The 27,680-nt window shown below is 27.5% G+C and overlaps 5 protein-coding genes across 11 annotated transcripts; 3 read left to right on the top strand and 2 right to left on the bottom strand.

The window, feature by feature from the left end:
• The first annotated feature begins 1,763 nt into the window (after positions 1–1,763).
• Positions 1,764–17,542, top strand: LOC107066203 (uncharacterized). 5 transcript variants are annotated; one of them, XM_089174760.1, is made up of 9 exons: positions 1,767–2,896; positions 6,740–6,934; positions 7,059–7,739; positions 10,552–10,668; positions 10,766–10,890; positions 10,973–11,144; positions 11,498–11,676; positions 11,834–12,031; positions 12,336–17,542. In XM_089174760.1, exons 3-9 carry the CDS (start codon positions 7,719–7,721, stop codon positions 12,571–12,573), a joined length of 1,050 nt encoding a protein of 349 aa, XP_089030886.1. In that variant the 5' UTR covers positions 1,767–2,896; positions 6,740–6,934; positions 7,059–7,718; the 3' UTR covers positions 12,574–17,542. The 5 variants fall into 5 exon arrangements, with proteins under 5 accessions (XP_089030887.1, XP_089030886.1, XP_089030885.1 ...); XM_089174759.1 differs by having other exon boundaries at positions 6,638–6,934; positions 7,449–7,739; XM_015320605.2 differs by having other exon boundaries at positions 6,638–6,934; positions 10,552–10,613; positions 10,794–10,890.
• Positions 17,543–17,682: 140 nt separating this feature from the next.
• EMC8-9 (ER membrane protein complex subunit 8/9) lies at positions 17,683–18,953 on the bottom strand. Its single transcript, XM_015320598.2, has 5 exons — positions 18,674–18,953; positions 18,412–18,488; positions 18,254–18,323; positions 18,093–18,187; positions 17,683–18,002 (listed from the first exon to the last, which is right to left on the bottom strand). The coding sequence occupies exons 1-5, from the start codon at positions 18,881–18,883 to the stop codon at positions 17,831–17,833; spliced, it is 624 nt and encodes a 207-aa protein (XP_015176084.1). The 5' UTR covers positions 18,884–18,953; the 3' UTR covers positions 17,683–17,830.
• A 7-nt stretch (positions 18,954–18,960) lies between these two features.
• twy (fas-binding factor 1 twitchy) lies at positions 18,961–23,184 on the top strand. Its single transcript, XM_089174767.1, is given in 14 exon segments — positions 18,961–19,223; positions 19,339–19,525; positions 19,597–20,267; positions 20,353–20,877; positions 20,954–21,163; positions 21,248–21,409; positions 21,480–21,771; positions 21,847–22,079; positions 22,151–22,288; positions 22,349–22,513; positions 22,604–22,610; positions 22,613–22,760; positions 22,827–22,962; positions 23,043–23,184. Coding segments are annotated over 13 exon segments (2,967 nt in total). The 5' UTR covers positions 18,961–19,223; the 3' UTR covers positions 23,136–23,184.
• On the bottom strand, positions 19,691–24,390 carry LOC107066202 (uncharacterized). Of its 3 annotated transcripts, none has more exons than XR_016177336.1 (7): positions 23,973–24,292; positions 23,754–23,886; positions 23,556–23,676; positions 23,371–23,488; positions 23,199–23,254; positions 23,027–23,114; positions 19,691–19,866 (listed from the first exon to the last, which is right to left on the bottom strand). XR_016177336.1 is itself a non-coding variant. In XM_015320600.2 (7 exons), the coding sequence occupies exons 1-5, from the start codon at positions 24,103–24,105 to the stop codon at positions 23,199–23,201; spliced, it is 561 nt and encodes a 186-aa protein (XP_015176086.2). In that variant the 5' UTR covers positions 24,106–24,290; the 3' UTR covers positions 19,691–19,866; positions 23,027–23,069. The 3 variants fall into 3 exon arrangements, 2 of the variants coding, with proteins under 2 accessions (XP_015176086.2, XP_089030892.1); XM_015320600.2 differs by having other exon boundaries at positions 23,027–23,069; positions 23,973–24,290; XM_089174766.1 differs by lacking the exon at positions 19,691–19,866 and adding an exon at positions 24,369–24,390 and having other exon boundaries at positions 22,932–23,069; positions 23,973–24,107.
• Positions 24,391–24,474: 84 nt separating this feature from the next.
• hook (hook microtubule tethering protein) lies at positions 24,475–27,555 on the top strand. The gene has a single exon (XM_015320597.2). The coding sequence runs from the start codon at positions 24,783–24,785 to the stop codon at positions 26,892–26,894; it is 2,112 nt and encodes a 703-aa protein (XP_015176083.1). The 5' UTR covers positions 24,475–24,782; the 3' UTR covers positions 26,895–27,555.
• The last annotated feature ends 125 nt before the right edge of the window (positions 27,556–27,680 follow it).

The following is a 27,680-nucleotide window of genomic DNA, read 5'->3' as shown; positions in this document are numbered from 1 at the left end:
TTCACGCACAAATACACAAGGGACAGCTCGCCTATCAGAACGGTGGTGCATCCGTCCATCCAGGATGATTTTGTCTCACGTGCCAAGAGACAATAATGAAGGTATTATGAGAGGAAACATAAATAAGGTGGGTGGTAGAGGGACGAACGAGGAGGAGGAAGAAGAAGAAGATAAAAGATGGAATAAAGAATAGTCATCGAAAAGCGTGCGTGGTTGAGCTTATTAGTCTTTATATTCTATAAACGAATTAAAAAGAAGAATTGATCTTGCCTTGATCATTTATTGTGTTACCTTCTCTTCTAACATTATTAGCATAAGAATGCCGGGTTGGTAATATGTATTAGTAAATGCACATTCGTAGATATTTTTACGAATTCTGTCACGCCTCCTCGAAACTTGTTTATCATGACGCATATTGAACGATCAACTGAAAACCTACCACGTTAATGTTACCTTCGTAAATGTTAGTTTGTAAATTAAAGTTATTTATAATGTTGATTATAATGGATGGAATGATCTCTTGGTAATTTTTTTCTTTTATTTAAATTATCGTCAATAATATTGATCGTTTTTTTTTCTAACTTAAAGCTATAACAATGTATCCGTGGATTACGAAGATTGTATAATATCTTGGTTTTATTCGTAATGTATCATTGACATTGATTGGTTTTTTTATAATGAATATGATTAACTTGATCATAAATTCGTGTAAATAAAATATGTTATTTTATTAAAGATCGGTTAGGGATAATAACGTAAGAATAATAATCATAGGTTTGTTGTTACGTACGGATGCGGTCACGTAATTCTTAAAATCTAATAGAACAGACACGGTCTTTTTGTGGATGAAATGCACAGAAAAAAAGAAAAAGAAGCACGAGGAGTGACTGAGTTTTAAAAGAGTGACAGAGTGAAAATGAGTTAAAGAAAGAGGGAACGAGTTTAGAAGCATATGAAGAGGCGCTTGTTTTAGCACAGTAAAGTGGGTCTCCGTGCTTCTAGTGCTAGCTGATAGAAGTAGAGGAAGAAGAGTAAGAGGAAGGAAGAGTAGAGGAAGTGAAAAAAAAAATTAAAAGAGGAAGAGAGAGAAAAGGAAAGAAAGAAAGAAAGAAGAAAAGAAATGCACTTTTATGAGAGTATTCTCTGCCTCTCAACGAATTTCATACACCTACATATATATAAATGTATATATACCTATTGCATCGCTTTCACCGTAGAGAGAAGCGTAAGAGAAATATTTATGCCGCTTTGAATCAAACGATCTTTTTGTTCGTTTCTAGGAATTCATCTACGATTAGAAAGAAGAGTCAGTCCGTCAAAAGATTAAACGAATATCCAACCGACAAATGTATATATATATATATATTCTCTTAAAGGACGCTTTTCATCGATAAGAATTCATCTGAAAATGTATAGAAATGAAGAAATACAAAAAAGAGAAATCCATTTGTTCCGCCATTACCTTACCAACTAGCAAATATATTATAAAAAGTATAAGAAATAAAAGCATACAAATAATCGTACAGATTATAAAGGAAAAAGGAAAAAGGAAGAAAAGAATAAATAAATATAAAATAAAAGAGAAAAAGAGAAACCGAGTAAAAGAGGATGTAGCGAAGATTCATTCAGAGGTTTGCTGGAGTATAGCGACCGTCCCATTTTATATCAGCATTCCATTACTCGAACGAACGTAGCCCAGTTAACTGTATTCGTCGACTGGCCCTAGTAGACCAGATTTACGGTTTGTGGGGCAGGGTCGGGGGTAGGATAGAAGATGACGATGACGACGAGGACGACGGTTAGGTATTGAGGGTGGTAATGGTGGTAGTGTAGTGGAGGATTTGTGTAAAGGTGGGGATAGTTCTTTATCGAGCGGCGCCTGCGCGAGGGCAACCCGAGCTACAACGATGTACGTTGGATAGTTCGTCCCGTCCTCGAGCGCTCCACCCCTACGTTTCTTCTCACGTTATACACAACCCCCTAGCCTCTCTCCCCACCTGTTCGGTATGCCGATCCACGGCTTTCCGACCTACCACATAACCACCGAAGATACAGACCAAACTCCGACACAACATGAACATTCTTCCCGACCTGTACCTACCTTAATAAGTTTTCCTATTTTCCATCTAAGAGATATTATATCATAATCATTTTATTCGTTCTAGGATTCTCGTTAAATCTTCATTTTGTTAGTACTTTCCTTTGATCAAACCGTCTCCTCTTTTATTTTACATAAATTCATATCCTACTTGGTCAAGTTTATTAAAATTGTTAAAGAAATCTTTTTGTTGGAATATTAATATTCTTATCTATAATCCTTTGAGAATGATTTATTTGATATTAAAGAATATTTGCTAACTTTCATATTGAATATTCCGATCAGAATATCCTAGGACACAATCGTTTTTATTCGAATTTGTTTTATTTCTTTTGACTCGTTCAAGGTAAATTAGAAAGGACGTGGATAAAATGTGAATTCGTTTTTCGTTACCTTCTCTTTCTCATCCTCATCTTTCTCTCCCCACCACGTGGCCCTTACCGTTGCCCCTTCACGGTTTGATGTTTCCCCTTCTACTGATTTTCACGTACATTCGCAGACGTCTTGTGCTCCCACCCTGACAGTGTCCCTGTATCCTCGCAACACTCCTTCCTCATACGGTGGTGAACGGGACAGTTTTCGCACGACGCGCCCTTTCATCAAAGCCACACACAGCAGCCGACTACGATCAAAGGAACAAAGTTACAAGTCAAACTAAGCAAACAAGGAAAAATATTTTTAAACGTCCAACTTCGATTAGTGACAGGAATCGTGTGTTTCGTTATCGTGACAAGATGTGATTTTAAAGGATGATCCTTACACTAACTATATAACTGGGAAAGAAATTCTTATGGATTGGTGAATACCAAACATTTCATGAAGAACACTCTTACTTTTATTTTTTGTCCTATTTTTAATTTGTTTTTCCTGTACTTTTTACTTCAAAAAAAAAAAAAAAAGGAAAGCATGATTTTGTGCACCTGTATATTTGTGATAGAATTCATCTCTCTGTTATATTTTTTGTTATCTTCAACATTAACCACATCGTATCACACGTCAGTGGGATGATCTTTATTAAAATACTTCAAGCTTATCGATAAGGGAAATGATACCCGTCATGTTTTTCATTATCTTGACAAGGAACAAGGATTCTACTTGAGAGATAAAATAAAATAATGGCGTGTGAAATCTGTTTGAAGAAATCGGATGAATTAAAAATTGTTCCTTGAAATTTATTTATTTGAAATAAAAATTAATTTGAAAATAATTAAAAATATTTTTATATTTATAGTTCAGTTTTGTTAAACGTATCGTCGAATATCCAATGGGGATGTTGTTGTTATGTATGTTAAATCGTCATGATTAAAGTGTGTATCGTTATCACTGATTATTAGCACGTTGTACATAGTAACGCTTGATTATCACCACAATATACGATTGTCAGAGGTATATTAGAACTGACACTAGAGACGGTAACTACTGATTATCACGCTACTAATAAACTGACACTGAACTATTTCATTCGTATTGTATGTTTGTCATTAAATTATTAATAAAAACATTGATATTTCGATCAGGATAAATAGAAATGCAATTATTAAACATATTTCACAAATCATTATAATGTTTACTGATTTTGTTTTCAATCCTTTAAACTGTTTAATTGTTTGCACGCGACTTTGTCACTTTTTTTTGTCTCTTTAAAGAGACACCGGATATATATGTTGGATTATTAGCACCATTAAGTTTATTTTTTACTGTCTATGTAATCGTGAACGTCTGTAAAAATAGAAGAAAAAAATTTTTATGAATGCTGATATATCTTCGTTAAATTTGAATTATTCACTCCAGTTACGTTTTCATGAAGAAAGAAAAAAAAAACAAAGTAAAAGGTGAAATTGAAATTTTCAGTTAATGAAAACGATATCACTGTACGAGAATTAAATGTGTAACCACTTGTGTATGCTGTCCTATAAAAGTTTGAGTCATCTCACGCTGCGGTTTTCACATTAAGGTCTCATAATTAATTTTATTTGGTATCGAACACGTTAAGATTTGTTATAAATATATCTCATGGTTTTAACCATCATCTATTATTTTAATTTTATTTTTCTATTTATATAGAATCAATCAAATTTTTTCTTTCATTGTACACGCTAAATTAAAAATCGATTTAAAGCATCATTGAAAAGTCCTCAACGTTTATTGCATTTTCTACAACCGCACAAACAATTTTTTTAATTAAATTACAATTAACTTTTTATATTTCTTAATTAATGTTACGGATTAAAAATAAAATAATAAAAATAAGAAAAATATTATTAAAGATACGATAGAAAAAAATGTTTTCTCATTCATGATAAATGCATAAAAATCAATGATACATATTATGAATCATAGTAATACCTATGCATGCACATTTGCTATAGTTTTTTATCTATAAGTTTTATATATAATAATATAATAAAATAAAACTACAATAAAAAATATAAAACAAAAATTATATAAAATAAACTAAAATAATATAATAATAAAATTAATATATATTTTATTTTATATATATATTATTTTATTATATTAGTTATTATATTATATATATATATATTTTGTATATTTTAATATATATATAATAATAATATATATTTTATATAAAATATATATCAGTTTTATTTTTATATATAATATTGGATTACCCAAAATGTTTGTACCAATTTAAAAAATTTATTATATATAAATATCTATATTATATTTTTAAATATTAAAATTAGAATGTTTTCCATATATAATACATATTTTTTTCTCTCTCTCTTTTTTTTTTATAGATATTTTAGTTACAAAAATGTTAAATAATTATTTAAAAATATTATCGTTGAATTTCATTTGAAATAGTCTACATTTTTAGATCACTTGGCGTACATATGAGGAGTGTATATCATTTTTCAGTTAATTCTACATACATATAAGTACACATGTTAACTTTTCAGATAACTCGATATATATAGATATAAATATAAATGTAGACAGAAATGAGTTCGTAAATGGAAATGAATTGATGAAAAAAAGTCAGGTTTCCTATTCTGGTAACTTAAGAAAGTTTATAGAAAGCATCGTCAATGTCTGCAATGTCTCAACCTTTTAATACAGTTTCTAAAGATATCTATCGTTAATATGAATTCTAAGTTCGACAAATTTTTCTAATATCCATGATCAATGTATATATACATATATGTGTTTGTGAACATTCGTCATATAATATCTATATATATATATATATAATAAAAAAAAAGATATCTCGCTAAATTAAAGTAGGTTGGCACGTTTCCAAGTAAATCGTCTGTCGTCAATGCCGCGTAATTTATTTTATCGATTTGACTGCAATCGATATTATTGCAGCATGACGAGTTTAAATGAAACTCCTTCATATTTTTCATATTTTCTTTTTGGTTAATTTTATTTTTCATTATTTTCCTTCTTTCAATCTTTCATTTAATATTTTCTTCGTTGATTCTCATAGGGGAAAATAAGATTAAAACATTTATCTACTTATTGTCTTATTAATCTTATTATTATCTCTTTGATCCTCTTAATATTTTATTTCTGCATGTCAAACGTTTACAATCAACTTTATTATTATTATTATTATTATTATTATTATTATTATTATTATTATTACTTTCATCTTATAGTCTCTTTAAAATCCCTTGATAATTGTGAATAAGTATTTACTTCCCTTGGGAAGAACTACTTTTGTAGATTTATATTTACACAAAAAGGCTAAATACTCTCACGGGTTTGTTAAAGAGGGAAACAAGAAGAAGAGGGTAAACGCGATAAAAACCGATCGATATTATCGATCCTCCATTATGTTTTGCATGATAAAAAAAGGATTAAAAGAAAAATAAATTAAATTAAAAATGTAATAATATTATTTCCAAGTTCAATCGAATAATAAAATAAATATTAATTGATTACGTAGAAATTTTATTTCGTTTTGACTAAAAAAATTGGAAATAAATAATAAAAGAAAAATATTAATATCTCGTAAATTACTTTCTTTATATATATATATAATATAATTATATTATTTATAGTATAATTACTTATATTTATTATACTATATTATAATTATATAGTATAATTATATAGTGTAATTATATAAGTATAAAATATATAGTATAATTACTTATTTAATTATGCTATATTATAATTATACTATATATAATTTTACTATAAATAATATAATTACTTACTATAGTATAGTATTATACGTAAAGTAATTATATTATTTGTAGTATAATTATATAATATAATTAAAATAGTATATATATATATATATATATATATATATATATATATATATATATATTTATTTATTTATTTATTTATTTATTTATATTATATATAAATCTTTCTTTCCTATTCCTTAAAAAAAAAAAAAAAAATTCATTCTCATTAAAAGGTATATTTTTAGATCATCTAAACGTTTCGTTTCTCTTGATAGTTTTTTTTTTATTTCTTTTTCCTTTCCATCCCTTATCTTTTTCCCTCTTTCTCTTTTTTATCCAACTTTGGCTTACTTTTCATTCATCTCTGGCAAAGGGAAAAGCAGACGGACGGGGTGGTGAAAAGGGAACGGCTCTGCCTTTAATCATGCCCGCTCGTTGAAAAAAAAATAAAAAAAGAAACCCATTTGGAGAGTAGAAGATAGCCAGAAGACGAGGGTGTGAGAAGAGGAAAAGAAAGGAAAAAAGAAGAGAAGAAAAAAGAGGTGGTAGTGAAGGTGGTGGTGAAGGTGGTGCTGGTGGTGTTGGTGGTGGTGGTGGTGGTAATGTGGGTGAAGGGGGACAAATATACAAAAGAAAAATTCTGAAAACTACGAACATTTCCAACTACCAAGTCAGTAAATGAATTTCTTTTCTTTCTTTCTATTTATCTGAGTTTTATCTAGGGCCTTTTTTTCATTTTTTTTTTCTTATTTTTTTCTTTTTACTTGAAATTTGAAATTTTTATTCTAACGCAGATCGGTCGATTTAAAAAAAAAAAAAAAAAATAAAATTGCAATCAACTTTCGTCGTTTTGAAGAAACAAAATTTGAAGAGGAGGATATAAAAATAAAAAGAGAGAGAGAGAGAGAGAGAATTAAAAAATAAACTCATGATGAATCATTTGAGAACTGTTGAAAAAAATTATACAAAAATTATGACTGGAATTGATCGTATTATATACTTTCGATATTATTTAAATATTAAATTAAAACATTTAAAAATTTAATTATAACATTTTGAAAAAAAAATAAAAAAAAAAGATTAATGTAAGAATAAGAAAAATCAAGTATAGTACAATTTGAGATAAGAATATATGCACGTAGGTAATGTGTTTGTTGGTGGTGATATGTGTTGGTTGAGAATAGTGCTTCAGAAACAATGCGATCTTCACGATAACGAGGATCAAATCGGATCGTTGGAGAGAGAGTTTAAGAGGCTGAAGACTCCTTCTTCTTCTTCTTCTTCTTCTTTTTCTTCTTCTTTTTCGGAAGTGGAAGAAGTGGAGGTGGAGGAAACTAGTCCTGAAGAAAAAGAGACACTTATGATTAAAAAAGAATAGAACAAATTCTTTTGTGTGATACGTTTAGGTTTTGTATTTTGGAATTATAACAGCAAAGAAGATCCTAAATCCAAACATGGGGAATGGGATGAACAAGGTACGATCACAAAATTTAATTCTACATTAGTTTTGTTTGTTCTTTGTTAAAAAATAAAATTAATAATACAAATACATACATATTTATAATATTCAAATATGCATAAGGTACGATCACAAAATTAAATTCTACATTAGTTTTGTTAAAACATAAAATTAATAATACAAATACATATATTTATAATAATTAAATATTCATATGTGAAATATGAATAAATATAAATTCGATAATTTATTTATTAAATACAAACAATTGTAATTCAAAATAAATCATTGATATTATTTAAATAAAAGTTATAATTGTTATTTTGATTAAAAGATAAAATAGAAAATTAAAGTATAGATAAAAAACAATGAAATAAAGAATTCTAAATTTTGTGAAGAGATAAAATATTAAGTATCTAAGTATACTTAGGTATATAAATATATATATATGTATATATACAAGGAAGTTAAAAGATCAAAAGTATTTGTACTTTAAAGTATAGGTGCTTAGAGATAAAAAGCTCTTTCCTTTTCATTAGCTTCAGTTAAGCGAGATAATTAGTATATTAGCCAGGTACCTTCTGCGGTTGGTTTACTGAAAAGAAATGCAAATCAATAGAGTGACACTCAAGCTAGTGCTTTTCAAACACCGGACATATATATATATATATATATATATATACATATGTACATATATTACAAGTACACTACTTTATTCAGAAACATTCTAGGAAAGAAAGTAGAAAGTAAATGAGTCATAGTAATTGATTACAAAAGATAATTACAAATTCTCACGTATTTTATTTTAAATTAATAATTACTTATATAATATAATGTTGTTATTTTTAAATTAAAAAAATGTATCACAATTGTTGCAAAAATAATTCTATTTGGTTAGTATGATTATTATAGTTAATAGTATGTACTATAATACTTAATATTACTATTAATATTATACTAAAATAGTATTATAGTAATCTAAAATTAATTATAGTAAAAATAAAAATATATTATACAGTTAATTTAATTTTTATTCTTTTGTTGCATTTTTGTACTGTTTCGAGTAATGGGTTAACCATACAATACAATATAGAATTAATCAAAGATAGATATGAAAAAAAAAAATAAAAATAAAATAAAAATAAATCGAGGAAGGGGGTTAAAGTTGGATTGTAATAATTGTAATAATCTGACTACCCCGTTCAACAAGTAGAGCAATCAGCCGTAAGGCATGAAGGGAAATGATGCGGAATTACGTGTCACAGCCATACAATATCCTTGGGCGGTAAATGTTCAACGCGATATGCATTGTAAAATAATCGAGGACACTAACGTAAAACGGGTCAACGATCTAATCAATAAATAAAACAAAACAAAACAAAACAAAGCAAAAGAATAAAAAACGATTGTGGTCAACCAAGTAACGCGTGTGGTTCTTGTAAAGGAAGAAATAAAATAAAAATCGTCAAAATAAAATACAAAATTATATAATATACGAATGATCAATAATAGCCAAATAAATGGTTTCTATGTTCTTCATCAAAATATTCTGAATGATTGCCAATTTATTTGAATGTTTTTATTTTATTTTTTTGGCTTATTCGTAGTGATGAATTTCGACATTGGTCTGGCGGCATGTCCTTTTACCGTAACCCTGAAATTTCTTTGACACAGTTAGCGAAAATATGTTGATCTATCGTGCACAAAAGTTAAGCTACGAGTTCACATAATATATATACTATATACTATGTATTAGTATTGTGTAAGCTAAGGAATCCTTCTGGCAAACTTCCAGTCTAACGCAATACTTGTTTGATCTTGAACTTTTTTATTACATGAAAAAACACGCAAACAAACATCAGTTCGATTCGATAAAATTATTGTTATGGTTATGTATTTGTTATAATCATTTTAAACAAATTTTTCATAATGTTCAGTTTGATTATTCAACTTTAAACATGTCTTTACATATTTTTATTTCATTTTATTGTTCAATTAAAACAAGGATAAGAAATAAAATGCTTTTTATTTGATTTATTAAAAGATAAAAATGAAGATTGAATATTAATAAGATAAATTGGTATCCGTTTAATTCCTTTGAATTATCTAGTAAAATGGTAATACTTCGTAAAAATACATTTTAAAGAAAATAAATTTACATATTTTGTCTTTCTTTTAAGAATCGTTGAAATATAATAATTTATATTTATATTACTGAAACTTTTTAAAATAAATTCCGCATTGTACTCATTTTGTTTTTTTTTAACCATCACGTGTCACTACAAACGATCAATCTAATTTTATTTCTAATATAAAGTACAAAAACTTGATAATACTCATTTATTTTATTCGAATCATATGATAAAAATATCTGACACATTAAAAATCAAAACCTATTCATTATTTTCTTCAATATTTGATTTATTCGTCGCGTGTGAGGGTTAATTGATAAAGTTTTCTTGGCAAAATCTTGACAAGTATCTAAAAACTAACTCTTGACCGCGAGAAATGAATAACTTGAAATTAGGTCAACGAACTTTTTTTTTCTAATTTACAAAATTATTTTCTCTTTTATTAATATTCTTACGATAATGTCCAAACCTTTTTAAAATTTCTTGATAATATATGTATATAAAATTTGACGTGTCACGCAAACTATGACGATGATAACAACAATTTTCATAGAAATATTCTTGTGATTTGCAAAATCGTTAAACGACGAGTGTGTTGGTCTTTCAGAAACAAATATCATCTAACGAGTACGATCATTAATTTCTATAAAATATTCACCACATTTTAAGTAGTTATTGTAATATATATATTCACAGGTACTTCCAGGCCTTTATGTTGGTAATTATCAAGACAGTAAGGACGCAGATCAACTGGAAAGGTTTGAGATAACTCATATCCTGGCTATTCACGATACAGCTCGTAGATTACATTCTGTACGTTTCAACAATAAATTATACTTCTTTCGGTATTATATAATATATATAATCAGAGATAACAATAAATTAATTATTTTATATATTTTGTTTTCAGAATAAACATTATTTATGTATCCTAGCAGCAGACAGACCGGATCAAAATCTTTCACAATATTTTTCTTTATGTAATGATTTTATTCACGCGGCACGATTGCGCGGTGGCAACGTTTTAATACATTGGTAAATATTAAAAGTTTAAAAAAAAAAAGGATCCTATTAGTAAAGGAAATAAAATAAGATATAATATTATTATTTGTTGAAGCCTGGCAGGCATGTCGAGAAGTGTGACAGTCGCAGTCGCTTATATTATGAGCACCACAAATCTATCCTGGAAGGAGGCACTTAAGGTTGTGAGGGTAGGACGTTCTATCGCCAATCCAAATGCTGGCTTTCAACAACAACTCGAGGACTTTGAATCAAGCCGTCTTCAGGAAGTACGAAATCTTTTTAATATTTCTTAAATTGGAGAAAAAAGGAAAGAAACATATATAACAATAAGAATAACGAATTACCTTCTCTTACGAAACGAAAACATAAAAGGAAACACTAAAAATGAAATATACGATAATATCAGGGTTTCTTATACTAATTTAATAATATAAAGCTCTTCTCATTTTGTTTTCTTATTTAGTTAAACGAGGAATCGAACTAGCTAAAGTTTCTATTTTAATCTTATCCAAGAATCATATCGATAATGTTACAAAAATAAACCACACAAAATGAGTCCCTTCTTATTAATTGAGCATACATTCATATGACGCTCGTAGACATTTAATTTTGTCCATAGGAACGACGAAGATTGAAAGAAAGATTTCCTAGTCTCGCGTTAGCAGAAACCGATGCAGAAGCATGCAGAGCAACCCTTAAAAATTATGAGGCATTGGTGCAAGCACGAGAAGTGTGCGAAGGCAAGTGTGCAATGGGTCGTCCTTGTCCTACTGGACTTTGTCGTCAACCGTCCAAAAGGTAACCAATTTCTTATTCCTTTTAATTCTTTATTTTATTTTATAATATCAAACTTATTTTGATACCTCGTATAAATATTTGAAAGAACATTTGATTCAAACTTATTTAGTTGTCAACGCAAATAGAGTATTTAAAAGTAAACAAAATCTCAACGTAGGACTTCCAGAAGACGATCGTCTTCCAGTAGTTCCGGAAATTTAACGCCTGGTAGAACACCACCGCAAACACCAAGAATGCTTCCATCCGCACCACCCTCGCCAGCCATGCCTAGATCAGCCAGCGTTATGTCCACTAGTCGGCCAAGGAGTGGTCCTGCAGGGTTACATTCCTATACAGGATCTGCACCTCCTTCCAGGTAATTTAATATCCTCTTCTCCTTACATTTACCTAGTGCTTAACTGTATATAAAGATCGTTTATAATGCATGTCTCGCGCCTAAAAGTAGGCAACACTTCATACATTATAACATTTCTTGCGAGCGCCATCTCTCGGAAAAACATTTTTGAAGTGCCCCTTGTTGTAGGCATCTTCGTAATACAGCTTTGTATTAATGTGTTGTCTATTATAAGGGGTAGTACATAAATTTAATATCAAAATTAAATATACAAAAATGAATGAATAAATTCAATAAAGGATAATAACAAAATTCATTTTCACAGAGCTGTTTCAAGGGTGGATCTGTCAACTGCCGTAGCATGCAGTAGTAGCAATACGAATTTAGCTGCTGTTGGCAGATCCGTTACACTATCCAGTAGTAATTGGAGATTGACAGCAGGATCAGCACCAACCACACCAAGGCCAACACCACCTGTGTCGCCTCAACGATGGTCTAGGCGACTTTCCAGACAAACGCCACAATTACCTGTACCATCGGAAGCCCATTCTTCGATGACGTAGCAGCAAAATGCAATCACCCTTTCCAGTCTTTTGGAATGAAACTATATATATATAGATGAAGATCTTTGAAAAGAAATAGTACAGCTCTCTTGAAAAATGTAAGACAAGTTGTATTAAATTTTGTTCTTCGAGTTTTAAATTTGTCAGACTGACAAGAATGATCTTGGAAAGATATAACTATTTTTGAAAATAGATCTAACAACTATCCACTGATAAGCGATCATTTTATGCGTCTATTCTGCTTCTAAATCGAATTCAAATTTGTACTTTCGAATAATTGGGTTGTTAATCAGTCGCCTTATAATAAGATGTCAATGAATAAAATGACATGTCGCGGTTGAAATACTATGAAAACTGGATAGTTTGTATATCATACGGGTCTAACGGGTTCACAATTGATGAGATTGATAATACATCAAGAAATTGGATAAAGGGTTGAATGGAATTGGCTGTTTGTTAGAATAAAGTAAAGAGGAAAAACTTAGACCGATTTTCTACGTTTGTAAAATCCATCACTTTTATCGTACTGTGAAAAAAACAAAAGACAAGAACAAAATTAATGTACAGAGTTATTACTTGGTGAAAGAGGAAAGAGAAGGGAAGGGATATTTCGTTGACATGGGATGAACTAATTGTAAAGATCAAAGCGAAGTGTGATATGTTGTTTTTATCATGTTATCCCATCACCAAATTTTGTTCGCAACCGTCCAAATAATTGTTGGCTTTGTAGCGGGATCGCGTTGTTTATCGCGAATCGTTGTTGACACTCTGAAAGATATATACATATATAAAACATATGTAAATATAATACATATTATACACCATGGCCCGAGTGTCACGTTGTTACGAAAAGGATTTTCAAAGGATAACAACATATAGTTATATATATAAATAGAAGACAAAGAAATAAGAAGAACAAGCAAATAAATATATATATATATATAAATATATTTCACAAGGCACGACTTATAAAATAATAATTAATATAAAATAAAGAACAATGTAGGAAGAAAAATGTTAGAAAGAAATTTGGCACGCGTGTTTCGAAGACTCGTTCGAATTTGTTTTTTAAATTCTTAATTTTTGATTGAATCATACTCGATTAGTTTCAGAATAAAAACAAAGATTATAAATGAGAAGAAAATATACATTGACTACTTTTTTAATGTTAACAATCATTTATTAAATAAAGTAATAGAAGAAAAAATTGTGTACATAAATAAAACTGTTGTTATATTAGTTGTAATATATTTTTTAATGACACTAAAAATATACATATATATATTTATTGTTTTCGTATAGAAACTTGCGTATTCGCTAACAATAAATTTAATAAGAGAAATAAAATGGTTAACTATGGCGAAAGTAATATATAAAAAATGTTTTTATCCAAGCAATCATATTACACAGTGTATATTTATGAATATTTAATTAATTTCAATTCACTGTGCTACGATGACACTAAAGGAACCAAAATAAAAAAGAAAAAAAATGAAAAGAAAATCGCATAGATTAGAAAATAAGTGTAATAATTAATTGTATGTTTCTGTGCGCCTTTCGAGAACGTTTTTCTATCGTTCTTACCGCAAAAAAAAATAATAAATAAAATCTTCGTGTGTTTTAAGCTCGCGGGTTCGAAAAAAATCATAAAAATGAAAAAGTAAGGAATAACGAACAAACAAAAAAATAGAAAAAAATCATCTACTATTTCTCTCCGTAATTAGTTACTGTCGCGTAAAAAAAAAAAAAAGAAAAAAAAATCATATCATACAGAGAAATATATTAATTAAAAAGAAGCTTCCTTCTCGTATATTTATACATATTTAGAAATTAGAATATTAATGCTTGAGATCGCTTCGAAATCAAACATTATAACGTTCTCGAGAAAGGTTTTCTCAATCATCTGTCGAACACACATTTATCTAATTGTTCAATACTAATTCCTATATTCTTTTTTTTTTTGCGGACAAGCGGCTTAACTGAAGTAAATACTGAATAATTTAATATTTATTATATAAAATTATTTCTTTGACATTGGTTGTATCAGAAAAAGAAACCAAACAATTTTATTAATTATGGAATATTTTAAAGGATGCTATGTAATATTTTGATACGAGTAAATTGATGCCGATTAATAATTATCGATCGTTTCGTTGTAGAAATGTATGTAAATGATAAACTTGAATCGGACAAGTTAGGGAAAAAATTGACAAAGAAAAAGTGTTCACTATGTAAATAAGAAAATGAGAAAAAAGCGTGAGCGTATTATTAATTAAGAATAAAATAAAATAAAAGTTCTCTTCGAATAATCCGCTTGTTCGAAGAAGACACAGTTTAGAACGTCCTAAATAATTAACATATTCTCTTCAATTGCAATAATCTACTTTTTTACAAGGTTCGTGTAATCTCTTCTAATCCCGGCTCACAACATACATTTATAATTAACTTATGTATAACAATTAATTAGACGCTCTATGAACAATTAATTCGTGCACTTTGGCTATTTTTAAACTTAATCGATCAGAGTAAGACAACAAATATATATATATAAATATAACATAACAAAGTTTAAAAGCACAATTGGAGAAAAAGAAGAATAATTTTCTATAAAGAACAAAATGATATAAAATGAAATTATTATTAAATCGCTGGTCGATTGAAAATTTGAAATAAACATTTGTACGGGATCATGAGAAATGGTATCGATTATTTTTATAAATCGAAAATTATGATGATGATGATGGTAATTATTAATTAATGAAACGTCAAAGAGAATATTAATGATGGTTAAAAGGAATTTTTCCGAATGCACTGCATTTATTTTTCTATTCTATTCTTCTATCATTGTCATTATCAATCTCTACGAAATATAAATTCAAAGAATATATGAAATGTTAATTATTATTATAGTGTAATTATTAACTTTTACGATTATATAAACATAATTCTTCGTTTAACTCGCATAGAAATAATGAATTAATTATTACAATATTTTATGATTTAACTTAGTTATTTAGAAAAATGCTGATTATGATTGAAAAGAAACAAATGTAAAAAAAAAAAAAACTTCACGCATGCTAGTTAACTTGAACAAAAAATAACATTTTAGTCGAATAAAAAATTAGTATTTTTTAAATCGATTACAAACAAGCACGACTACGAAACATATTCAAAAAAAATCATATCATTCATTGAAATGCACAAAAATGTAAAGCCTAAAATTCAATTTCACTATTATACTCAACGTGCGAGGTAATATAAAAAAAAAACACAGTTCGATTATTAGATCTATCGTTAATAGTGAAAGAAATAAAAAAAAAAGAAAAAGTGATATATAAAACGAATCGCTTAAAAGTAAAAATGACATTTCTTGGCAATATTACATTTAAAAATCGAATTTGGTAAGCATTTGTTAATAATTATTAAATGATACGCTCGAGATTGTTATTTTAAAACATTTTACATATACATATATACATGTACATACAAGGTGTTCCAAATGTTAATTTACAAACAAGATTTTTCAAAAATAACAACTAATAAAATTACGATATTTCATTTTGTATTACAAGATATGAATTATCAGCTATAGTTTTATTTAAAAAATATAATCCTACGAATTTATCATTATAAATAAATAATTAAATATTCTATCAGAAAATATTATTAATTTTTTCAATTAAGTAAAGTAATTTCTGGGACACACCTTGTATATATCAACATATATAGATACATACAAATACATATATGAATTTCGATCATGCGATCAGCTTACAAAGTCAATCGTTTATTGATATTCATTATAGATGAACGCGAATGCACCATTGCATTAGTTCAAGTATTTTTGATACATTCGAATAAAACTGTGATGCGTATTATTTAAACGCACTACCACATTTCATATCATCATTCATCGGTATAATATATAAATCATGATGAATTGTCTAATGTTAATTAAATAAAAAAATATTAAAAAAAAATAAAAAAAACAAGTATTATTATACAGGCATCATCGAAAATAGATAATAAAATTTTGTGAAAGCTTGGAAAATAATTATTAGCAAACATTAATCGTCAAATAAAAACACACATACACATACTATGTTCGATCGTTTACCTATATGCATACGAAATTAAATTAATCGATTTATAATCTTGAATTCATTATTTCTAAACAAAAATTTAAGAATGCGTACACGTTTTTCATACGTTTTCATGAATGTAGGAATGTAACAGAGCAAGAATATAAATAATTTACTTGGAATAAACAAAATGCATTTAAAATTTGTTATATAAAATGATAAATTGTTAATCACGTATCGTTAGAATGCACAAAATTAAAATAAACGCGTATACTATCGGATTAAAAAGAATTTCAATGATTAAATCAATGATCCAAAAGATAATCGTTAACGAAATCGTCAAATGTTATAAATAATTATATTATTATTATCGGACAACACTTCGAGTAGCTTTTAGAATCACAGAACAACATTTAATATAAAAATTATGTAATATTTTTTCCACATGGATTAAAGAATAAAAATCCAGGAAAATAACAAAATTAAACAACTAACAATAAGATTGAAGCTTCTTTGCTTCTTCTAATTGACAAATCGCATGGAACTTTTGCAAAACAAAATTCTGTACCTGAATCTATTTTAATGCGCGGTGCATAGGATTCGTGTTATAAGCTTTAGAAAATTAAATCCGGAAATAAAAGAATAAAAATAAAAGGTGTGTTTGTAATAAGTTCGAAAGATAACAAAAAAAAAAAAAAAGGAACAATTTTTCTATCTTCACGAAAACATCCTCGTTTCATAAAGCGAATTATGACATATATATATATTAATAATCATAAAAATTATTGTCCCTAAACTTCATTACCGATCCGATGATGAACCAGAAAAATTATATATCGAAGCTACGAGACAATGAATAAAAATCTGTTCCTGGCACCAATACTTTATATCCCTCGCATTATTATTCTACCTTTTTTATTTTTTTATATAATACCATTTTTCAGTTCTGCCTTTTAATGGATGATCCAAAGGGGATAATAACCAAAGCTCTTAATGAAAAGGAATGATTAAAGAATATCTCATAATCTAGAAACAAAAAATAGCTGTTTATAAACTCTATGGCATATGTACATTAGTTATTTTATCGAAATTTAATAAGATATAGATGTGGTGCAGTTTAAGGTACAAATAAAATGATAGTCTTCCAATAGAACACTTCTTTGGTTTCTTCTTTTCTATTCATTTTCCTCCACAGTTTCATCTATAACTTTATTAAGATTATGATTTTGCCAATCTAAAGTAATGTTGTCCAGATGATTATCAAAATCAACAAGATTACGATATTGTTCATTTTCCAACAAAGTATATAATGCATCTGTGGGTGCGACTCCTCCTTCATAGAATATACTATAAAAAATGTAAGTAAGGTAACCTTTTTGATAAATAATTAAATTTATACGTTAGAATATTATAAACTAATGATAGAAAATATACTACTTGGCTTTGTCTTTGAGTTTCCATTTTCCATCCACAAACTGTGAGATACGTAACGGACTTGATGTCATATTAAGTGTCATCTCTTTATTATCTACCTAGTAGAAAAGTAAAGAATTAAATCCAGGTCTAATATATTTCCATGTAAACATAATTATACTTACCACAACAAGTAAAGCACCACTACAATTTTCTGCTATTTTATCTGCTATTCTATGAGCTGGCCTATCTGTACTGTAATCAAAAATAATCTTACTTAAAATGAATATCACAAAAAAATAAAATAAGCGTATATAAATGATAATAAATAAACAATATTTACCTTAAATCATTAATATTTTCGTTTGCAAGATAATAACCAGCCAATATCAGACCTTTACTCGTAGCTAACTGATCAACCTAGAAAAATAAATTTGACACTTATATCTATTAAATAGAAACACAAATGGCATAAAAAACATAACCTCAAAATATGACAGTTGCATTAGAAAGTATATCATACATATACCGTTATTATTAGTAAAATGATAACAAATATAATATTTTTGTTAGAATTTATAAAGAAATAATAATAAAATATTTACAAGAGTAAGTGCAATTTCCGCCATTGGTGAAACATGAAGACAAATATGAAATAACGGTATTGCATCCTCAATACGTAACTCCGAGGATTTTCCATCGTTCTTAGTTTTTAATCTAGCAAGTAACAAACCATTGATAGCACAATGTGGGTATTTAGCAGCGTGTAAAATTATTTTACAATATGCACGAGGAGAAAATATGACGTCTGCCATTTTCTTTGATAACGGAGTATGTTGTTCAAGCAAACATGTAATTACACGTCATGCTTTCCGAAATGATTCGCTTCCCTTCTCACGTCACGTGACCCACAAGTAACCAATCAACGTACGAAAGTGCCATTGCAATTTTGTAACTATGGTAACGCACAGCTGATCGTGTATGTAAACAAACGCTACTGTCAGTATGCGACAGCTTTACCTGACAATTAAACATGGATCCCACGTGCACATATTATATTTTAAATATTAGGTTGTATAATATATTTAAAGTTCTCTCATCTCGTGAATAATAATTTTTTATATATTTTATACTTTTTTACTTATTTTCTATAAGGTAAACTTTGTTATTGGTTATTAAAATATAAATAGAATTATTTTTTTATAAATACATACTTTAATAATGAATTATTAATTGTTCAATAAGAATAAATTTCAATATTATTTTATAGATGGCTGACCTTTCTGATGATTCGGATATAAATCCGGAAGAAATTGCACGTATAGTTGAAGATATTGAGAATCTGGATAATAACTTGCTTAAAAGCTCATTTAAAAAACCGAGCCGTACAAGAATAGATAATGAAAATTCTACATTAGCGAGTAATACGGATACCAAGAAAAAGGTTCTATTTAAAGGTTTGAATTATATCGGATACTTTGTAATAAATCTAAAAGTATAATGAAAATATAAACCTAAATTTTTGTAGATTATAATAAAGAAGATCCTTTGGCAGATTTAATATCAGACGAAGAAGAAATACCATTACAGCAAAAGAATGTTATTACACAAAATGCTAAAAGTACTTTAATGGAAAGTTTATTTGGTATTAAAACTATAAATAGTTCTGTATCCAGTATACAATCAAGCGATAAACCAATACTTTCATTGACTGATACAAGTACAGATAATATTAATCCAGTTAAAAGTTCATTGAATCAAGATAGTCAATTACATTTAAAAGATGATCCTGTTGTTCCTGAAAATAAACCGTTAAAGCAAATAAATATACAAAGAACGCAGAGTACTTCTTATATTAATGATAGTACTACAACTAGTACGCATAATAAGTTAAAATCGACGACTGATAAATCACAAAAATCATTATTAATGGAAGACTTATTTGGAAGTAGACAACGTTCTATTTCTACACAGAATATTAGCACTCAAAAAACTGTTGACAGTATTGGTACAAAAACAAATACAGAATATACAACAGATATTATCAAAGAAGATAATCCAGTTAAATCTACAACGTTTGGATATGCACCTACTACTTCTGTGTCTAGAGAATCACGTAGAGGAAGAAAAACTTCTAGTATAATTAATGATCCTTTAGGTTTACTTTCTTCACCTCAACGTGAATACAATTCTGAATTGGTAATCTTAATTTAAATTCTACTTCCTTCAAGTATTATTATTATACGCATACACCAGATTAATAAATTATTTTTTAATTATATAGAAATCAAAAACAGCTGAAACTGTTGAAGACTCGAATAAAAACAAATCAACGAATCAAGATCTACCAGAATGGTTAGGTGGAACAAAGAAATTAGACAGTAAAAAACAACAGGAAATTGAACAACCATCTATGCATAATGCAGAACAGAATATTACGCAGCAAAAACAGCCTTTAGAAAATTCACAAATACAACATAACTTCAACATAAACAAACCAATAGAGACAGATAATAGTGACATGAATAATACAGCTGTACGTAAAGAAGAATTACCAATACTAATTAGTACACAATTCGATCAATATGCAACAATTATGACTATGCAACAACAAGAACACGAACTAAGAACAGCTGCAACTTTATCTCATCAAAATGATCAATTAAATAAGCTGATAGAAACTCAAAAATATAAATTGACTGAGCAAGAAAAACAATTTAACATGCTTATTAAAAAACAAATGGATAGACAAATCTTACTTGAAGCACAAATGAAACAACAGCAAGAACGTATTAATCATTACATTCAGGTAAGTGATACATAAAAAATAATAAATAATTATTAAAAATAATTAAAATATATTTCTTTCTTTCTTGATATTTAAGACATTGATAGCACAACCAACATCATTGCCAATACCAATAAATTTTTCAACGAATCAAACTACAGAAGATATGCAAGAAGAAAAAGATAAAATTATTTTTGAAAAATCAATAGAAAAATTAGAATCGGAAAAGTTATATCTGGAAAATACATTGAAAAGTTTAAACGATAGACATGAATATGAATTAATAATCCACGAAGATTCATACAAATAAGTATCTTAGATAAATTTTGTAATTAGATATTACAAATATGTAGATTATGTATATATATTTATGATATTTTGTTTTTGCAAAAGGCAGATTACATTTCTTCAAGAAACGATCAATAAACTTGAAAAGAAATTTCGTAATGAAATAGAAATTTTACAAAGTGATTATGAATCACAAATTGAGAAAATAAAAGCAGAAAAAATACAAATAGAAATGGCGTATAAAGAAGAAATAGAAAATTTAAAAGTAATATTAAATTCTTTTAATTCTATGTATTATAAAATGCAAATAATAATTAATGTATATATATTTCTAGAAAGAACATGACAAATCTATTGAAGAAATTAGTGAAAGGCATACTATGAATATAAATCTTTTGCAAAAGGAACATTCACAAACTCTTGAAAATATATCAAAAGCTAAAGAAAGAGAAGATTTAGCAGTGACGTCTGTAACAAATCTTAAATCTGATATGGAACAAATGTTACATAAATCTAATATTTTAATCAACAATATAAAGACTGTACACGAAAAATTCAAAGATAAGGATGAAAAAGTTGATAAAATAAAAGAAGAATATTTAAAATCGGAAAAAGAATACTTAGAAGGTATGCTTTAAAATTAAATTTAAATAAATCTATATTGATATTTGTTTGACGACTTTTTTTTACAAATAATTATAGCAGAAAGACAAAGTTTAGAAAGACAAAAAGGTATCTTGGAAGAAGAACGCAAAGAAATTGTAGAATCAATGAAAAAACTTGAATCGAAATTTGTACAATTCACATCAAATATTGAAAAGCAAAGTTTGCAACATAATGAGGCAGAAGAAAGACTTAATACAAAAGAAAAAATATTAACAAGGGAAAGAGAATTATTTGAACAGAAAGTTATTTGGGAACGTAAACATTTAGAGGTATAATATTAACAAATATAATTAAATTATTTTTAAATGAATATATAACTATTAATATATAATGCTTGTAGAGTTTAAGAGATGCATGGTTAAAAGAACAAGAAAGACAATTAGGAGCAATTGCACAAGAAAGAGAAGTAGTTATAACAGAACGTGCAAAACTAGAAGTTTTCGATAGATTAAAATCTGACGACATGGCAAAGGCGGAGGTAAATTGTCAAATAAAATTTAATTATAAAATATTGACTACATTTTATTCATATTATTAGTTGGAAGCTGCTATAAAGACTGCTCAAAATGCGAATAGCCGTGCTAATCAAGAGAGATTGAAATGGCAAGAAAAAATAAGAGAACTTGAAATACAACAGCAACAGATCCAAGAAAAGGAAAACGAACTTATACTGCGTGCCAAAGAACTTGAAAACTTAACACAGGTGAAGGATATTGCAATTAATAATTAGAACAAAAATATAAGATAAAGAAAAGATATTTTTCTACTAATATATATATACTACCAAATATAGTCTGCATTAAAAAAAAGGATGAAGGAATAAGGGCATTAAAACAAGCTCGTCAAATTGAAGATCAACATAAGGAAAGGCTCGGTCAATTACAATTACAGCTTGAAGCATTGGCACAGAGAGAAACTAAAATTGCATCTGAGAAATTACATTTAGCAAGGTAAATATGAAATCAAATCAATTAAAATGAAATAAAATTTAAAATTATGCCTTTTTTTTATGATAGAGAAAGATTAGCATTACGAACTTCTCAAACAGAAAAACCAGTAAAAGACTTAAAAGTTAATATTCATTCTACATACGAAGATATTCCAACAGTTTTATCAGAAATTCCTACTTCACAAGTTGTACCTTCTTATATGGTAATGATTACTTTTTGTTATTAAAATAAAAAAAGTATTTTTAAAAAATAAATATATATTATACCTTTTAAATGTTACAGGAGATTATCGATCCACAATTAATAATGCTAAAATTGAATTTAGATAACCAGTTAGATGTCACCAATAAATGCCTTGAAACAATGGGTATTTAATAAAATATTAAACATAAGTATGTACAAAGATTGTCTAATTCATTCATTAGAATAATTACATACCTAATGTATGAGGTCAACAGATTGCGAATCTGATGAATTCACTTCTTCATTTTCATCTAATAAAAAAATAAAAAATGTAAATAAAATATTATACAAATAGATTAAGGTATACAGAGATTTTTCACACAATTTTATATATTAAATATAAATTAGGATATAAAAGAAAACTTACCATCGGAAATAATGTTAAGATTGCAAAGAAAATCGATATTATTTTTGACTTGTTCTATCTGTAGAAATGCAGATTTAGCTTTGTAAAATTCATTACTTACATGATTGGTACATGTCACCTATACAAATAAATTAAATATGATGATATAGTTATATTTACTGAATTAAATATTCATTTATACTTACGATATTATTCACTATTTTTTCGGCGTCTATGTTATCATTTTGTAAGATTTCTAAGGGTCCATTAGCAGCTTGAAAATTATTTAAAAATTCTAAAGCATTTGAAAAAAATTCTACCGATTGTCTAAACAAATAATGTTATGATAAATGTAAATATAAATGAGAACTTTTTATAATTAAAATTTATATTAATATACTTACCGATGGCATTCATGCGATATTGGTAAACCCTGTGTATTTTTGGATTCAAATAACAATTTTTTTATCGCATTCTCGTGTGTAATTAAATAATTACAGTTTTTACTAATAATCTCTTGATATTCCATACTTTCATCTAAAAACAATTTAATGATTAATTATTATATAAATTGTAGTAAAAAGTGTTTGTTACTATATTTAATAAGCATTGTAATTCATTACTTCGTAAAGTTTTTAACTCATTCATTAAATTTTTATATTCTTCTAACTGTTGTTCCTTATTATTTTTAAACTTTTCACGACAAATATTTCTTCTTTTTTGTAGCAAACCTTTTAAAGATTCTACTTCCTCCATATCTAAATAATAAGTGAAAAATTATAATATGATAATATATTTTTCTTCAAATAATTCTTTAAAAATTATTTTATTATAATATTATAATAGATTTCATTAATTTGTTTAAATTTTTTAAACAAAGAGCTTTATTATGACAGTTGAACATGCCACTACTGCCACTTTAAGTTCGATTAATGTATTAATCTATAAAAAAAAGTTACTATAATTTAATATCAAATGACAAATAATAAATAATTATTTATTTTCAAATTAACACACACAATTTATATTTATTAACTTTATATTAAAATAATATAATTTTTATTCAAGAGTTGCTTTTTGATGTTAAAGAATGTAGGGAATTTTTACTAGAAATATATGGCAATAGTGTTTTAGCACTGTGCATCGATACACGTTGCACATCTGAACGTTTGCTAATTTAAAGATGACGTGACAATACATTTTTTAATAAATTAAACAAATTGTCAGGTTTGACTTTTATTTCTATTGTTTTATTTTTTTTTATGTCAACAACGTTTTATTATATGCAGTGAATAAATTATTTCTCTCTGGTCTCATTAAATATTGTATATAGGTTGTCTTCTTTTTTTGCACAATATATATGGAATTATTTATTTATACAAACATATAAATATTTAAAAGGATATTAATTTGTTAAATAATTATCCTGAAAGATGGGAGATCAGCTGATTATTTGTTTGATCAAATGGTTAGGTACATTTGATCTTCAGGCTGCTCATTCAACCCCAGAAGATATAAGCGATGGCGTAGCATTGGCAGAAGTTTTGGCACAAATAGCACCAGAATGGTTTACAGCAGTTTGGAAGGCAAAAATAAAGACAGATGTTAATTCTAATTGGCGTCTTAAAGTAAGCAATCTTAAAAAAATTGTTGAAGCTGTAATGGAATATTATATAGAATGTTTGAATCAACAATTGTCCGGCTACATAAAGCCAGATGCCGGAAAGATAGGAGAACATTGCGATAGAGATGAATTGTGTCGTTTGCTACAACTTATTCTTGGATGCGCAATAAATTGCAATCAAAAACAACAATATATAACTAGAATTATGAGTATGGAAGAGTCGGTGCAACAAGCTATTATGCAAAGTATTCAAACGTTAGAAAGTAGCATGCACGGTCCTAGATTAAGTTTGGGTACTAGTCTTAACTTTGAATCATTAGATGTAGCTGATGGTGCTCAACAAAGATTATTATCAGAACTACAAATCGCAGTAGATATGAAAGAACAATTAGAACAAAGATGTCACGAACTTGATCAACAACTTTCTTTTCTTCAGGAAGAAAAAGTAGGATTGATTGCTGAAAATAAGAAACTCCAAGAGAGACTAGACGAATTTGAAAATCCTGAAGATACCGGTTCTATCTTAAAATATTCTAGTCTTCGAAAACAAGTAGAAAATTTGAAAGATGAAGTATTTAAATTGGAGACCTCTAGAGATGATTATAGATTAAAAGTAGAATTATTAGAGAAAGAAGTATTAGAATTACAAACTAAGCAAGAAGATTTACAAAAAGCTGCTGACGAAGCTAATATCCTAAAAGATGAAGTAGATGCATTACGTGAAACAGCAGATAAAATAGCTAAGTACGAAGTTACTATAGACTCTTATAAAAAGAAGATGGAAGATTTGAGCGATTTAAGACGACAAGTTAAAATTCTGGAAGAAAAAAATATGGAATATTTACAAGCCAAAATTGATTATGAGGAAGAGAATAAACGAGTTACCATGTTACGTAATCATCTAGAACTCTGTAAACAACAACTTGCAGAAGTTAGTCATAAGTTAGATGAACAAAGTAATAAATGTGATAGGCTTGAATTTGAAGGAAAAAAAATGGAAGCAAACCTGAGCGCACTGCAAAGAGAAAGAGATAGATTAATTATAGAACGGGATGCTTTGAAAGAAACTAATGAGGAATTAAAATGTACTCAATTACAAGCAGCAGAAAATATTGCTAAACCTATGTCAGATGATGCAGTAGGAAATACGGAAATGATTCCGCTTGAAGTTAAAGAGAAATTATTATTTTTACAATATGAAAATAAAATGTTAAAATTAAAACAAAAAGGTAACGATGATAAATTACCTACGGTACAAGCATTACTTGAACATTCTGAAGAACAATTAAATAATCTCAGAGGACAAAATCGTGAAGCTAATCAGAGGATAATTGTATTAGAAAATAAATTAGAAGAAGCTATTGGGAATCAATCTAGTACTTATAATAAAAATGACAATATTACGTTACAGCAAAAAGTAACACAATTACAGGATGAATTAAGAAGAGCGCAAGTTGAACGAGAACGTTTGGTATTACAAATTGAGGATCGAGATAATGCTTCTCAAAGTCAGAAACAAAAAGTTTTTGCATTGCAAGAAAAATTAACGCGACGCGAATATGAGAATGCAGCACTTGAAGAACGTTATAAGAAATACATTGAGAAAGCAAAAAGTGTTATTAAAAGTTTAGATCCTAAGCAAAATAATTCTTCACCTTCGGAAATAGTTGTACTACGCAATCAAATTATAGAACAACGTAAAATGATTGAAGATATGGAAAGATCTTTAAAAGAATCTAAGATGGTCAGAGAAATGGAAGAGAAGCTAATGATATCAGCATTTTATCGTTTAGGATTATCCTCTCATAGAGAAGCTTTAGATCAACATCTTATGGCACTTAACACGGGACAAGGGCAATCTTTTCTTGCCAGGCAAAGACAACCTCCAGCAAGACGCTATCCGCAATTTAATTCTAAGTGAAATACGACGAGATATATCTTATTGACAAGTTTTTACTATAACATTAGATTTAATATATATATAATTTTATTTAATATGATTCATACATTATACTAATGTATTTATATATTTATTTACAAATTACGTATAGATGCAATTTATTTCATTATAAATACTACATTCTTAATCATATGTATATACATGTACAGATATAACATAATACGTAAAATTATTTATTGTGAATATTGTAAACTTTTATAATGAGATAAATATTACCATTTTGTGCTGAAAATTAAGTCTATATAGTACAAGTATCACAATTTTCATTTTTACTACAAATGTTTTAGCTTCCAATTGTGAGGGTCTTTTTTGTTTTTAATCAAAGTATATATAGAATTTTTGAGATCTTTTTGATTATACATAATTATTATTCTGTGTATGCATATACGATCCAAAGAAAATAAAATGTGCAAAATTGTCTAGAATATATAAGAAATGAATTAAAATTACTGAGGAATGTTTTATTTTATCAGAAATAAGCAAATGTGATGTGTTAAAAGTTATATAAAAATATTATTTTTATGAACTATTATATATATATATATATATAATACTAACGAAATAAAATACCATAATAAGTGATGTTTATTTATCTAATATAATAAAAATATCTTTTTACGTAGTGTGATAATTTATATTAATATATCCCTGAGTTTTTAGATTTACGCAGTTTTGTAAGTACATACGACAATATAGTAAAACTTTTAGTTACGATTTATTTGTAAATATATGTACGTATATGACTAG

Source organism: Polistes dominula, unplaced genomic scaffold (genome assembly GCF_049000335.1).
Source record: "Polistes dominula isolate Pdom_NZ unplaced genomic scaffold, Pdom_raw_medaka contig_16, whole genome shotgun sequence".
Lineage (NCBI taxonomy): Eukaryota > Metazoa > Arthropoda > Insecta > Hymenoptera > Vespidae > Polistes > Polistes dominula.
Note: the sequence above shows the minus strand (reverse complement) of the source record. Positions and strands in the feature narration are given on the sequence as shown.

Coding starts and splice junctions, on each gene's coding strand:
- hook (XM_015320597.2), top strand. CDS start 24,783: ATGGGAGATCAGCTGATTATTTGTTTGATCAAATGGTTAGGTACATTT.
- LOC107066203 (XM_089174760.1), top strand. CDS start 7,719: ATGGGGAATGGGATGAACAAG. Junction 11,145..11,497: donor AATCAAGCCGTCTTCAGGAA/GTACGAAATCTT, acceptor TTTTGTCCATAG/GAACGACGAAGATTGAAAGA. Junction 11,677..11,833: donor TGTCGTCAACCGTCCAAAAG/GTAACCAATTTC, acceptor ATCTCAACGTAG/GACTTCCAGAAGACGATCGT.
- EMC8-9 (XM_015320598.2), bottom strand. CDS start 18,883: ATGGCAGACGTCATATTTTCTCCTCGTGCATATTGTAAAATAATTTTA. Junction 18,489..18,673: donor CGGAAATTGCACTTACTCTT/GTAAATATTTTA, acceptor TTATTTTTCTAG/GTTGATCAGTTAGCTACGAG. Junction 18,188..18,253: donor GTGGTGCTTTACTTGTTGTG/GTAAGTATAATT, acceptor CTTTTCTACTAG/GTAGATAATAAAGAGATGAC.
- LOC107066202 (XM_089174766.1), bottom strand. CDS start 24,105: ATGGAGGAAGTAGAATCTTTAAAAGGTTTGCTACAAAAAAGAAGAAAT. Junction 23,887..23,972: donor TGAGTTAAAAACTTTACGAA/GTAATGAATTAC, acceptor AATTGTTTTTAG/ATGAAAGTATGGAATATCAA. Junction 23,677..23,753: donor ATATCGCATGAATGCCATCG/GTAAGTATATTA, acceptor TTATTTGTTTAG/ACAATCGGTAGAATTTTTTT.